Here is a 16,208-nt window from a genome sequence, read left to right as displayed (position 1 = left end):
AAATGATGATGGAAGGATAGATGGATGAATTTTTGCTACTGGATCAAGCATCTAAAATTACTCCTGTCAAAAGAGCGAGGCTAAACTTTCATCGAGCATGTAAAATTTGTAAATTTTTAACATTTCAAAATTATAATTTCTAATTTTTCATAATACCTAGATATAATGTATGTAAAACCAAGACAAATCAGTTAATTTATGAGAAATTGTTTTACAGCTTCCCAGTGCACAATGGTTGCAGAAAAAAACCTGATTTAGCCTGCAAAAACCTGATCTAGCGTGCAAAAACCTTTTGTAATTTAAATTGATGAAGAAAATGTCTAACTATTTTTTTTATTAACAAACACAACTGATTAACAAAATGGATTGTCATCGAAATTTTAATTAAACCTTTAATTTAATAGTTAATAGTACCATTTCGATATAAAATCTTTTCTGCAATTTTGAAAGAAGTTCACAAAAAAAACACTAAGAAATATTTATAATATTGTTACTTTGGTTCGCGGTGCTATAAAGTTTTTGGACAGAAATTTTCTTTTATTCAAGAAGGTTCAAGCTTTTTTAGATATAATTTTATCCCCAGCATTAGCGAGGGAAAAAATAATTTAAAAAGGCGAAAATCTTCCCCATCCCAGATTTTCTTCAGAAAATTGGGATATTTCCTAAATATTTCTTTTCAATTGAAATGAAAATAATAATTTAATAAGAAAAACTAATGATTGTTACATTGATTAACTGTAATTATATATTTAAAAAAAAAAGGGTAAAATAAGGTAAAATATCTAATCTAAAAACTGGTAAAGATTAAATGTTCTGATAAAAGAAATGTATAATAAAACATTTATACAAGTGTTTATAGATACAGACAAAAAAAGTAAGAGTCAAAAATGATTATAATCAAATAAAACATAAAGTAAGGAGTTATTAACTGTCTAGCAGTTTTGTAGAAAATATTCAATTTAAATCAAAAGAAAGACATAAAAATTTGCCCTGCACAGGCAAAGGAATCTATGACCACGTCAATTTAAAGTGAACTACACTTACGATTAAAGGGAGTGTTCGCGAAAAATGAAAGGGGGTATTGGCTTACGGCGAAAAATAATCGCTTTTGATCGCTACTAATCTAATTTCTATCTGTTGCGTCTATAAGGAGAAAATTGTTACAAACGACTTATACTGAAAAACTCATTATATACAGAGTCTCTTTATGGGAAGTACGTTTACAAACTATATAAATACAGAGTCTCTTTAAATGTAGTACGTCTACAAACTCTATAAATACAGAGTCTCTTTAAATGAAGTACGTCTAAAAACTCTATAAATGCAGAGTCTCTTTAAATGAAGTACGTCTACAAACTCTATAAATACAGAGTCTCTTTAAATGAAGTACGTCTACAAACTCTATATATACAAAGTCTCTTTAAATGAAGTACGTTTACAAACTCTATATATACAGAGTCTCTTTAAATGAAGTACGTCTACAAACTCTATATATACAGAGTCTCTTTACATGATGTAAGTCTAAAAACTATATAAATACAGAGTCTCTTTAAATGAAGTACGTCTACAAACTATATAAATACAGAGTCTCTTTAAATGAAGTACGTCTACAAACTCTATATATACAGCGCCTCTTTAAATGAAGTACGTCTACAAACTCTATAAATACAGAGTCTCTTTAAATGAAGTACGTCTACAAACTCTAAAAATACAGAGTCTCTTTAAATCAAGTATGTCTATAAACTCTATAAATACAGAGTCTCTTTAAATGAAGTACGTCTACAAACTCTATAAATACAGAGTCTCTTTAAATGAAGTACGTTTACAAACTCTATATATGCAGATCTGTATTGATATGATCTTTCCTTAATTAAGTAACAGTACGATGTATTCTATACAAGTGTTTTATATTGGACTTATGAAACTAAGCCTTTAAAGTAAAAAAAGAATCAGTATCAAGAATGAAGTGTGTTCTTTATATAGGTAAAAACCTTGTTAAACAAAAAAACCTGACATTTATATCATATTCATGCACGCGTACATAAATATGTTTAGGTTTATATAAGCCGGTATATTTACTAGGACTTTTATTTAAACATTGCGATGTTATATGTTCAAGGGAGTATAGGCGTCAGTAGATGAACCAGAGTGACTTCATCTACTGACGTACTTATTCTAAGTAACAATAGTAAAAAAGTGAAAATTATTTATTTATGAAATATAACAAAAACATACAAAATAAAGTGTTTCAGGAGAAAATATTTAAAAACCTCTAAAAGTAGAGGTTGTGGGAATATTTTCCCCCAATTTTAAAAAAGTTTAAAAATAGAAATAAAAGGAAAAGGAAAGGAAAGGATAAGGAAATTTACATATTTATTGTTTACACTATATTTCATATAAATTGGTGGTGGATTGTTATTATTTTTCGACTAACAACTTTCAGAAATAAAAATTAAAGATTTATTTGTAATGTTAAAAAAAAGTAAAAAAAGGTTATGGAGTGTGAAAGAGATAAAGGTTCTATGAAAAACGGGCATTTTTAAGCATCTTTTTATTTCGCGCTGATTTTTGACGTCCTTTATGTTTGATTGTTTTTAAACTTTGTGAAGAAACAATCTCAAGAACTGACGAGGGTCAACCCAGACCGAAATATATTTTCAATAAATGTGGAACTAACTTCTACTTTTTTACTCTACAGAGGTTTGGTCCATCACCATCACCGAATTTTATATATTTTTCTCTTTTTTCTCTTTTTATTCTTTTCTTTGTAAAGTCGTCTTTGCTTTCTTCAATTCTTTTGCGAACATAGCATGTGTTAGAATTAAAACATTTGTTCTGCTGATAAAAATCTTCTATTAAATTCTGTTTAAAATCTGAAAACAATAAGGAAAATTTCACTGTTTTACTATCTTGAAAAGTGCTGGATTATTACATTTCCTGAAATGTCTCTGCAGTATAAATCCATAACTCAATTTTACAGAGATACCAATCTATTTTAGGCTAGGAAAAAAACTATCTCAGTTTTTCGTGACTGCAATGGTACCTTTGTGAATTGGGCGTGTAACTTTAAAAAATAGGGTCACCTTAAATTACGTCGTTAGTCTCTTCAAGTAGGTTAATGGTTTAAAGTAGGGAATGATCTTAATGTGTGATCTGTATTCTCACGATAGGAAAATGTTTTGATGGAACTCCCCAGTTCTTCTAAACTATTTTTCTTCAGATTATTTAAATCACATGTCAAACACGATCTTTGGTTTACTGATCATTACCGTTCATCAAGGACGATCTTTGAATTTATCGATCTTCACAATTTATCAAACACGATCTTTGAATGTACCGATCTTTTTTACTTATTACACAAGATCTTTGGAATTACCAAAATTTACTTTATACTAAACACTTTCCTTGGATGTTCCGAACATAGCAGTTAATCAAACAGGATCATTGGATTTACCGATCATTGCCGTTTATCAAACACAATTCTTGGATTAACCGATCATTGCCGTTAATCAAACAGGATCATTGGATTTACCGATCATTGCCGTTTATCAAACACAATTCTTGGATTTACCGATCATTGCCGTTTATCAAACACGATCTAATTCTTAAATGATCTTTATCATTTAATAAATACGATCTGCGGATTAATTGATCTTTTCCAGTTTTCAACACGATCTTTGGTTTAATCAATTTTAACAATTTAACAAACAGGAGTAATCAATAGAGAGAAGAAATTGAACTTCGTTTGCTTTGTTAAACCTCATATCATGTGTGGACGATTACACCCCATTTTATTCTACCTTAACAGTCCCTTTAAGTTGCAGAAAAGTTGTTTTACAAAGTATGCACAGCTCAACTACGTCTCGTTATTTATTGAACCTGATCACAGTTATGGAGTTTGAAATATGTTTACATAGATATTGATATTAATCATAAAAGTAAATCTTTATTTTTAGTCGGCAACTTGAAAAATGTTTTATTTTTCTAATTCTGTTTAATGATGTTATTTTTTGTAATGAACATTTCTTTATCTCTCTTGGTCATTCCTAGAAGATATAATTATTGTTATAATTACATATTTGCTTGTATGGGGCAAATATCGATGAATCTTCGTGTCTAGTTTTACCTACGGCGATTAGCCGAGGGCAGAGCATGAGCCAATTGCTCTCTCACTAGGGTGGGTTCCAAATCTTATTTGCCCCAGGGGGGCCGGGGAGGGGGAGGTGGACATCCATTTACCAAGGCGAGGAATGTTGCAGAGATGTAATAAAATCTATCGTAATAAAATAAATGTTTATAGAAGATATAAGATCAGATTTCTAAAGCATTCTATTCTCTGACACTATATACAGCTGCTCAATCCAATATAGTGGACAACATTCAAAATGGCCAAAGGGACTTAAATACAATTTTTCCGAACCGACAATAAAAGAAGTTGCATGTAGAGTATTGCATCTGTTGCAGTGTTGGGGGAGGGGGAGGGGGGAGGTTATCGTCACTATAAACTTAGCACTGAGCCAAAACTTTTAAAAAAGCTGTGATTTGAATTGTTTACTCGTTTTTTTATTTTATTTTCCGTCATTTCCCCTTAAATCAGATATATGAAGAATTCATGTTTTGAAATGCCATGTTTGTTGTTTGTCAGTAGTGTGTGTGTGTGTGCAGTTTACAAATTTTGTTTATGTGTTATCCCCTTGAATGAAGTATGTAATGATATCTTACCTCAAGATAAATTCCTATAATTGTTCTAACCGCAGAAATTCCACCCACCCTTTTCCCCCTATTAACCCCCCTTTTCCCTCCTATTTTACCCCTTCTTGATCATCCTATTTTATCCCCCCCCCTTTCCCTACTATTTTACTCCCCCTTTTTCCTTCTATTTAATACCCTCCCCCCTTTCCCTGCTATTTTATTCCCCTCCCTTTTCCCTCCTATTTCATCCCCTACTTCCCTCTCTTTTCATTCCCTACTTCCCTCCTACTTCATCCCCTACTTCCCTCTCATTTCATCCCTACTTCCCTCCTATTTTATTCCTTACTTCCCTTCTATTTTATCCCCTACTTCCCTCCTATTTTATTCCTTACTTCCCTCCTATTTCATCCCCTACTTCCCTCTCTTTTCATTCCCTACTTCCCTCCTATTTCATCCCCTACTTCCCTCTCAGTTCATCTCCTACTTCCCTCCTATTTTATTCCTTACTTCCCTTCTATTTTATCCCCTACTTCCCTCTCATTTCATCCCCTACTTCCCTCCTATTTTATTCCTTACTTCCCTTCTATTTTATCCCCTACTTCCCACCTATTTTATCCCATACTTCCCTCCTATTTCATCCCTTACTTCCCTCTTATTGTATCCCTTACTTCCCTCCTAATTCATCCCTTACTTCCCTCTTATTTTATCCCCTACTTCCCTCTTATTTTATCCCCTACTTCCCTCCTATTTCATCCCTTACTTCCATCTTATTTTATCCCCTACTTCCCTCTTATTTTATCCCTTACTTCCCTCCTATTCTATCTCCTTTCATTTAACCCCCTAGCTCCCCCTTTCAGACAAAGCTTTTAATGGTAACTTCGTGAGTTAGGGTTTGCATGGAGGGTCACTTGAATTTACACATACACTCCCTTTACACATACACTCCCTTTAGTTCATTATTCCTATCCTCTAATGCCTATCATTCCTTCTTTATTACTTTCTCCTGCTCTTGATGTTTGCCCAATAATGCCTTGGAACTGCCTTTAAGTCCGTTTATTAATGGCTATAAAGCCCAGGTGGGGCAGGACCATTTATTTAGATTTATCAGCGCATTACAAGTTTATAAAAGGGGGCTTAATCAGACAAGTATATTTTTCAACTTAATCAGCTGTTTATTCATATTTATCAGCATATACAACTATATAAAAGGGGGCTTAATCAGACAAGTATATTTTTGAGCTTAATCAGCTGTTTATTCATATTTATCAATATATTATAAGACTATATAAAAGAAGCTTAATCAGCTATTTATTCAAATGTATCAGCATATAGAACTAAAAAAGGGGGGTTTATTGAGAAATGTATGTTTATTAGCTTTATCAATATTTTAGACACATATATTTTATCATTAAACAACTAGAAAAAATTGGGGCTAAGGTCTATTCTTTACTAAATTTGTTTCTGTTCATGTTATTCACACTTTTGTACAGTAGTATACTATCACCCAATTTATCGACGAAAATTGATGTGGGGTTTTATTCTTTATTATATCCTAACTTCATGCAACTTTGGAGTATTATTTTGAGGAAAACCAATTATTCCTTATTATACAATGAATAATTAAAATAAAAAAAACGCCAACGCGAAACAGAGCCTTTGTTAAATTGTCTCCAAACTGCCGCCATCTTGCCGCTGTGTTGACTCCCGGATTTTTAAGTTGAGCTGGCGGGACGGAAAATCTACGAAATTACAGCTGTGTGCCACTCTCTAGTGTACACAGTACAATTCCATACCTTTAATGCAGTTTATGTACACTCATAAACTCTGCAACAAGAATTTAAAAATGTAACATGAAGCCACTAACAAGCAAAACAATAGCTCTGATTTATATTTGAATATTTCGTAACTTTTATCATTCTTAAATCGTGTTCGTAAACATTCAACACCCTACTTAATCTTTAAAGAACTTACGAGTTAGAAAAAAACTTGCAAATTTATTCAGATTGATTTATTTGTTTGGCATTTGTTTAAAACAATGTTTCCCAAGTTTCGGCAGAATTTACAATTTTGAATTTTGAGTTTGTTTTTTCAACGATTTTATCTTAAACTTGTTTACTCTAGTAGGAAAATTCATTAGGAGAGAGAGAAGAGATGGCCAGATAGATAAGTAGACTGTAGATATATAGATAGACAGACAGATATATAAATAGATAGATAGATATATATATGGATAGATGGATAAATTGATGGATAAATAGACAGATGGATTGATAGATTATTAGATAAATAATAAAATTATAAAAATAGAAATAAAAAGAAACGTACATAAAGATGATTTAGATTGTAGAGGTATGAACTAAAGTTAATAGTATAGAAAGTAAAAAGAAAAATAAAAGTAAGCAAAAAAAGTATAAAAAGATGGAAAAATACTTTTAGAGAGAAATAATAGAAAAATTTAAATGTATAGAGCAATTAACTAATCAAAAAAAGAATGCTTTGATATAAAACAAATCGTCAGAAAATAACCATTGAATTTTTAAACTTTTTTTTTTGATTATCAGCAACGGAATAATACTTACCAATCTCTTCTTTGGTTTCACAAGAGGTCTGTTCTGTCCATTCATTTTGTAATAAAGACCGCAGGCATTGCAGAGATAGTGACCATTTCCATCCCGTCTCCATAACGGAGTAGATGTTGCACCACAGTTCACACACTCTCTACCTTCTGAAAAATGTAAAAAGTAATAAGTTCATTTGTTCTACTCCTGTTCTACCCCTGTTCTACTCCTGTTCTACTCCTGTTTATTTTGTATCTATAAGAAACTGATATCGTCACACTATGCAATAACAATGTAATGCCTCCGAATTTCGGAGAATTTTGCCAAATATCGGACATGAGTGCTTGCAAATATTGGACATGAGTGCATGCAAATTTTAACATTATTTTTGGAATGAAAATTGAACGCAATTAAATCGTCAGTGTGTACGACCGACCCTGGATAAATTATTAGGTAACATGCAAGCTCTTCAAGTTTCTATCTAATTATCCATCTATCTCTAAACTAGGCGTAAAATTGCAATGAAACCCATGACGTATTTTTAAACGAAAAAATCACACCTCCCCTTTCTTTCTTTAGTCCCCCCTTCCCCCACCCCTATGATGATGATGATGATGATGATGATGATGATGATAATGATGATGATGATGATGATGATGATGATGATGATGATGATGATGATGATGATGATGATGATAACTCCATCGGCTAAAGTCAGTAAAAGAAAGAGAAAGGCAGTTTAATTTTCTGGCTAAAATCTGTGTAAATAATGATGATGATGATGAAGCAAAAATATAATATGATGATGATTAAGAAAAATAATAATAAGTGTTAAGAAAATATTTATGATAATGCATAATGATAATGTTTAAAATCATTGATCAATAAGATAGTTTAAACTCTTCAAGAACGGTAATACAAAGGGGAAACAATTATAAGATATTGGTTTTTCAAAACATCTTTGTTTTCTCTATAACTCTTCAATAAAAAGGTTTTATGATTGAAAACACATGAGATTTCAATCAAACTAGTTTTGAATGTTAACAATATTAATCATTTTCATAAACAAAATTATTTGTATAAAAAATGTATTTACCATTACCATTTCCCCCTCTAGATTTTGATTTAGGAGACAGGGGCCCCGCAGTAGAATATCCACCATACAGGGGGGATGCAATATCAGGGGTGTAGTAAGGGTAGGCCGAGGGGGTGTGTGAGGGGGAGGGAAAGGAGGCTCCGTCAGTTCGTCTTTCCGTAGAGTTATTCTCCGTTTCTTCAAACGGTGATATTGACTGGAAAATATATTTAAAATGATAACAAAAATTGAATATCTATTAATATAAATCTATGTAAAAAAGTTCTACGCTCATATATATATCTGGCCAAACGCGACGCGTACGGTTGAAGCAAATTGGCTGAGGTAACCCATGGGTACCGTGAGGGTAACATCTAGGCTAAACAAATTCATTTTTTTTTATAAATGGAAATTTTTATTCATTCGATTTTTTATTTTATTTCTATTTTTTAAAAATTGTAAAATATTTTCCTGAGATGAGGAAAACAGTTCTGTTTTGACCGGATGTGTTTCCTGGTAGACGCTCTCAAACACTTTCCGGTCAGGACTATTTGACCGGAAATCAGCCGGCTGATCGGCTGATCGGTTTACAGGTGTCAAGGATGGAAGCTGGAGTCTTGATTCTTCAGACAAAGGTTGGGTTTCCCTGGAAAATAAATGAAAATGTATCAACATGAATTAAAAATGAATTGGTATATATTTGTATGTATTTGGTATATAAGATGTTGGCCAAATGTCCGATGTCAATTGTTTAAATTCAAGATTTAAAAGTTAAACGTCAATTGGTCATATAAAAAATATATTTAACAAAACTCATGAATAAAGTAAACAGTGAAAAACAACCGTTTGTAATCATCAATTTCGAACATTTTTCAACTGTATTTTTCTAATCCATTTTTTATAAAAAACTATTCAAACTCCAAAACAGCCAAGAAAACAATAAAAAATTTTTAAACTATTCGATAGATAGATAGATAGATAGATAGATAGATAAAAGTTGGAAAAAAAGGAAAAACGTTAGGAAGAAAAAAGGTCTACATCAAAAATTTAATTTCGTATTTTAATATGGCAAAAAAACTTAAACATTTTACCTTTGAGGACTAGAAGAACCTGAGGAAGGATGAGGATGATGAGCTGATGTTAGAGGAGGAGGTAGAGTTGAACTAGGAGGAGGAGGAGGAGGGTAGAAGGTTTTACTAGTTTGAGTCTGGCTAAATGCATTACTCCACATTGAATAGTAACTCAATCCATGGGGATCCACCGGCCGACCTGGAAAAATCATATTTTAAGTCAAGAAAGTTAAAGTTAAACTTTGTGACCTCGTAGCTCCTCTAGTTTTGATTTTAGGCATAAACATGAGAGTTGTAAGTTTAGAAATTTAAAACATATTTGTCCTTCTCAATAATTCTTAAATTGAACTAGTTAAGATTGAAAACATTCAAGATTTTTATCTTAATTCACTGCAGTTTTACGTAAAAATATAAATTTCTGAAATTTTCCAAAAATCGCTTTTTAATTAATTTTTCTTGAAGGAACTGTAATCATAAGTTCAATTGGCCATCCATGAAAATATGGCAATACCAGATTAAAAACGGTACCTCTATAAAATCTTTATTTGATTGTTTGTTTATTGTCGTTTTCTAGAATGAAAAGTGTTCAATTCTAAATGTAGAAATCGCCAGTGACTTTCATAGAGAAACGACACTCGACAATGGAAAACAACCGGTTTTAGGAATGATAAATATTGACACACCATACTTTCAGTAAAAGTAAATATTTCCATTTATTGATAGCACCGATTGAAGAATTCAAAACTCTGATTGGAAAATGAGATAGATAGAAAGATAGATGTTACCTCAATACTATTTCTATTGGTTCAGAAAAGACAACATGACTGAAACCTGATTCGATCAGACGCTAATGGACTCAGCATACTAGAGTGATTGATTTGTGGGTACCGTTGTGAATTGCATGGAGGGTCACTTAAAATTACGCTAACAGTCTCTTTGATCAAATGTAAAAATTCATATAATATCAACTTAAGATTTATTTTTGCAACAAGATGTCGAAATTATTTGCAATTGCAAAATTTATGTTTATTATAATATGTGGAACATTGTTAGACATTTTTTAAAGTTTCCAAAGGTTTCACGCGTTATAAAACGTTAACGTTATTTGATATGAAGATTTTTAATTCTTATTTTTAAATGAATGTAAAGGTATAGGGATTGAGAACAATTTCGACTTTTATTGGGATTATTAAAATCAAAACTATTTTATAGCGTATAATTATAACAGATTTTCAATTTTGTAAGATGTGTTTTATTATACTGCTAACATTGACTTTTTCTTTTGTTTTTATTTTTAGAACTGGATATAAAACTAAATATTGTACAGCTTATCACAATTAAATCGCGTTCGTTTTTTAAACTTAATTTATGGGAATGAAAAAAGTTTTAATATTTTGGTTCTATATTACAATTACAGTGCATTTAGATCACTTTCGTGGATTAGATATAGGCACATTTTACGTGCAAACCCCCAAATAGCTCACACATCAAAGCACCGTGATTTAATTTCAATAATTTTGGATTTTTATCTATTAAATGTTTTCCATGAAATGATAAAACAGACATTTTTTTGCCAGAGATTTTATATTTTGTTTTGTATGATCGGAAAACAAACAATTCTAACTTAAAGTAATTAATTTTTTAAAAACATTTATTTTTTAATTTTAATTTTAAAACAATTTTATAAAATGAAATAGACAGTTTAACGGTTATACCTTCTCATAAAGATTATTATTCATAAAAAAAATTTAACAAATATTTTTACAGAGTGTTGACTTAGTTTCGAGTGACATTTCCATTTTCATAGTTGCATGTTCAATTCACAGCGGTACCCTGGAAGCCTTATTATTTGAGCATGTATGGGGCATGTAAAACTGTTTTATAAACGTTCAATAATTTTAGCATCACCTTGATTAATCGGAGGATAATTAGGATAAGCTGAAAAATAAGCTCTTTGGCTTTCATCAAGCCCTTGGTCCACTCTCCCCAACCCTTGGTCCACTCGACCTAAACCTTGGTCCAATCTACCAATTCCTTGGTCCATTCCGTACCATCGATTATGGCCCAGTGCGTCAACGCTACCATCCATATTTATTGCTATTTAACTTTATTTTGATATAATTCACTGAAACTCTCCTCTAAATAATCCTCTAAAATTAAATCACTGTATACTGTTCACAAGTACATTGGACGGGATGATTTTCACTTGAACACAAAGAAATGAAAATTGAAAAATATATATTACATATGAAAAGTAGAGTCTACATGTTGTACTGATGACATAGAAGCTGCGGACGAATATACCGCTGTAATATCCATCCGGTCCAGTACATCAGTTGATGATAGCCAGCTGGCACCAGGTACAGTAAATTATTCTGTACCGGTCCGCCTGGAAATGCTCGAATTTAGGAGCAACTTAAACTCCGTGACTTGAGTTCCGGTCGTGTCGGTACATCATGAACCTTCCGGACGATGGACCGTGTCGGTACAGAAACTGTGACGAGCCGGGACTGTCGAGGGTGGAGTGGCTCTTATCAGCCAATAATATCTTGAGACCCTCCCACCCCGGTATAGTCACATGATCATAGATCAGATATAAGATAAGCCATTGGGGGAAAGCTGAGGGCGGAATATATGCCCCCTCCCTACTATTCCACTTCCCCCTCCCTCTTTCAACTATTCCACTTCCCCTCCCCCTCTCAACTATACAACCCTTCTCTCTACAATTCCATTTTCCCCTCCCCCTCGTAACTATACATACCCTCTTTCCACTTACCATTTCCCCCTCCCCTTTCAACAATATATATCCCTCTCTCTTTTACCATTTCCCCCTCCCCTTTCAATCATATATTCCTCCTCCCTACTTTTCCACTTCCTCCTTGAAAACATGCAAATCCAATATATTGCGTTCATTCCTGAGTATTCAAAAGGTACCGTTGTGAGTCGGCGAGGCCGCTTTGTAAATTTAGGATCAGTCGAAATTAAGTCTACATACACTTAATTTAAAAATTAAGTTTTACAGAACCAATTTACTTGAGGGAGTTTATCTTGATAATCCATTATTTACCTTTGTAATAAACTGTCTAATCTAATACTAATAAAATTTGGTCAAGATCTCTAGACGATACAGAGATAGAGTAAACATCCTTCCCTTCCCCCCCTCTCAATCATCAAACCCTCCCCCCCTATCTTCCTGTCACTCAGACAGTACTATAAGCCTTCCTTCCTTTTCTCCTTAATACCGTCCTTTACAACGCACTATGGTATAAGTGCCTCTAATGCACATATATCAAGATATATTCACTATTTAGAAGACACCTAACACTTTGTTCGTAATATCGAGCATACCGAAACCATTTGTTAGATTTCACTAACATTCTGTTCACAATTTTGAACAAGATATTCGTAATTTTAAACTTTGGAAGTTTGATATTATGCGTACAAAATGTTGGGTTATAGTTTTTTTTACAGTGTGTATCCAATGACTTTTTGGTATCAAAGTAAGCAAATTTTTCTTTTGGACTAAAAAATTCTTGCTCTCAGACCTATGCATGTGGTTCTCGTCTGTATTTCACGCTTTATTAATTTGATTTCTTAGACATAAAAACTATAAAATCTAACTGGTTTTATCAATAGAGGTTTCATCCTTCTAAATTCCAAGTTCTATATCTAAAGATGTTTTCCCAAAATATTTGTAAATATATGAAAATTAATTGCGAAATCTAGTTACCCAATAAAATAAGTGCAGGAACAAAAATTGCAAGAAATTTGTCAATATTATACATTTATAAATTCAATTTAAAGGCGTCTGTGCAAAATAATACGCAAAATAATACGCAAAATGTCTTTTGCAAGCTGTTTACTTACATCTTAACCTTTCCAAAGAACTATAAAATGTGGGACAAATAGCGTTAAAGGNCAGCAAAGGTAGGGTTACACGTTTTTGAAATATGAACTAAAAAGGAAGAGTTGTTTAATTCTGGTTATTCTGCATAGTTGTTCTTTTACAAGAACATTCCCTTTAATTCCTTTTTTTACTTCTTGTTAACGTTGATGAAGAAAAGATGAAGAAAGAAGTTAATCTACGGGATAATCATTTTAAACCTTTAAACCTTTAAATCTGAATAGTTAAAGGGCGCGTGGGTTGAAGACTTTTATGCATAACTAGCTTGGAAACCCAGCGCTGCCCAGGTTTTTTAAAGTTATTCCTGCCGTTTACTCGCGCTTGGTCTTAAATTACGATTTTAGCTATTTTTCCTTATACAAGTTGACCCACTAAACTTAGAATCTGGAAACCCATGCTAAGAACATTCCCGTCGGTCTCTCGAGTTCCCCAATTAAAATTTGAGGCAAATCGTTCCTGGGGTTTATGAGTTATAATCTGACATACAAACACCCTAATAGAGATGACAACTTTATTTTTAAAGATAAACAACTAAACTACAGTGTCAGAAAAACCCCTGACATATTTTTTTCCCAAAACGGACATTGTCTGTATAAATGTTCGTTTGTTTGTATTCAATAAACGCAAAAACGGCTGAATCGATTTGGCCCCAATTCTGTTTGGGACCTCATATTAACACAATATTGACCCAGGGATGGTTTATAAACTACACAACTTTACACAAGAAACAAAAAGAAGTACGGAGTAGAAACACCCCTGCCATTTTGCATATTTTGATCCAAAAGACAATTGAAACTAAAATCCAAAAAGCTTAGTCAAATTAGAAAAAAAAACAATAGCATACAAACACAGGGAACATAAATGGTAAATAAGAATAACACAAACATGAAAAAAAATTAAAATTTCCCCAAAAAATAATTATTTTGCAATTCTCCAATCTAACCAAAAAATTTAATAAGTTTTCTAGTCGGATATTAGTTTTTATTATTCTTGTGTAGAAAAGATAAAAATAAAAAAAAACATATTAAAAAAAATCTAGTCAATTGTAAACCTGTGAACCCGATGACAAAGTTTAAATTTAAATTTCTATGTTTAAATAATCAATTCTTTTCTAATTGGGGGGGATGAGGAGGGGATTGAATGAGAGGATGGGATGAAAGAGAGGGTTTATCCCATGTAGATATTTAAATCCTATCTCCGGTTGATACTTGATACCGTACCAGAATACTAGGATACAGGCTTACTAGCTAGCTCATTTATCCATACCAGGATACTAGGATACAGGGATACTAGCTCATTCAACCATACCAGGATACAGGGACACAAGGATACAGGATACAGGATACAGGGATACTAGCTCATTTATCTATACCAGGATACTGGGATACAGGGATACTAGCTCATTCAACTATACCAGGATACTAGGATAATAGTTCATTCATCTATACCAGGATACAAGGATACTAGCTCATTCATCTATACCAGGATACTAGGATAATAGCTCATTCATCTATACTAGGATAGTAGGATACTAGCTCATTCATCTATACCAGGATACTAGGATACTAGCTCATTCATCTATACCAGGATAGTAGGATACTAGCTCATTCATCTTTACCAGGATACTAGGATACTAGCTCATTCATCTATACCAGGATACTAGGATACTAGCTCATTTATCTATACCAGAATACTAGGATACTAGCTCATTCATCTTTACCAGGATACAGGGATACAGGAATATTAGCTCATTCATCTATTCCAGGATACAGGGATACATAACAAAGACTAGACTATCTATTTTTCAAAGAACGGAGGTCTATAGTATATTATATCCATACACATAGAGTAAACCAGTTCTCATTTATTCAGTCAGCTATCATCTTAAAAATGCATCCTCAAAAATTATAAAAATATAATTTTTATAAAGTTTAAAAAGGGAAAGAAATTTAGATAATAGGATGGAAACATAGATAGATAAAGATAGACAAATTAATATCGATAGATGGAGATTATAGTTAGATAAATATAAAGATACATTTAAAATTTTTGTGAAAGTAACCAAATAAGTTTATAAATTAAACGTAAAAAATATCTTATTATACACATTAATTCATAAAAGTATTTTAAATTGTCAATTTAATTAAATCATTGTCGAACTATAAAATCTATGATTTAGACAACAAAGCTATTTAAGAAATAAATTAATTCATAAAAGTATTTTAAATTGTCAAGATGCAAATATAAATTTAATGAAATCATTGTCGAACTATAAAATCTATGATTTAGACAACAAAACTATTTAGGAATAAAATAACTTCTTATGTATAATATATTTTTACAAATTGGCAAATATATACATTTATATCACATACAAAAAAATTGTACATTAAAGTTATTAGATAGATTTATAAATAGATAGATAGAAAGATAGATAGATAGATTGATAAATATGGTTAGAGAGATAGATATAAAGAAAGGTAGATAGGTAGATAGGCAGTAGATAGGTAGATAGATAGATAAAGATGTTAAGATAGATCGATAAAGATGGTTAGATAGATAGATAGATAGATTAAGATAGGTAGATAGAAAGATAAAGATAGGTAGATAGATAGATAGATAGATATGTAGATAGATAGGTAGATAGATAGATAAAGATAGGTAGATAGATAGATAGATATGTAGATAGATAGGTAGATAGATAGATAAAGATAGGTAGATAGAAGTTGAAAATATGGTTCAATTTAAACTTGTTTTGCCATTATGGGCAGACTAGATCTTATCTTACTTTTTAAAGGTTTCTTTCTACTTTTATCTATCTATCTTCTGTCATCTTCTACTTTTCTATCTATCTATCTTTCTATCTATCTTCTGTCATCTTCTACTTTTCTATCTATCTATCTTTCTAT

The 16,208-nt window shown here is 31.9% G+C and overlaps 1 protein-coding gene across 2 annotated transcripts in view; it reads right to left on the bottom strand.

The window, feature by feature from the left end:
• Positions 1-11,677, bottom strand: part of LOC111717729 (transcription factor GATA-3) — a 25,131-nt gene extending 13,454 nt beyond the window's left edge. The window contains exons 1-5 of one of the 2 annotated variants that reach the window (XM_023493202.1): positions 11,304-11,677; positions 9,417-9,594; positions 8,797-8,971; positions 8,347-8,542; positions 7,272-7,417 (exon numbers count right to left, since the gene is read on the bottom strand). In XM_023493202.1, coding sequence (XP_023348970.1) covers positions 7,272-7,417; positions 8,347-8,542; positions 8,797-8,971; positions 9,417-9,594; positions 11,304-11,484 — 876 coding nt within the window. In that variant the 5' untranslated portion in view covers positions 11,485-11,677. The remainder of the gene's footprint in view (positions 1-7,271; positions 7,418-8,346; positions 8,543-8,796; positions 8,972-9,416; positions 9,595-11,303) is intronic. The other variant, XM_023493203.1, reaches the window with a different exon arrangement.
• Between the last annotated feature and the right edge of the window lie 4,531 nt (positions 11,678-16,208).

The sequence above is a fragment of the Eurytemora carolleeae genome, unplaced genomic scaffold, assembly GCF_000591075.1.
Source record: "Eurytemora carolleeae unplaced genomic scaffold, Eaff_2.0 scaffold1734, whole genome shotgun sequence".
Taxonomy (NCBI): Eukaryota; Metazoa; Arthropoda; class Copepoda; order Calanoida; family Temoridae; genus Eurytemora; species Eurytemora carolleeae.
The sequence above is the reverse complement of the archived record's forward strand: the minus strand, read 5'-3'. Positions and strand labels throughout refer to the sequence as shown.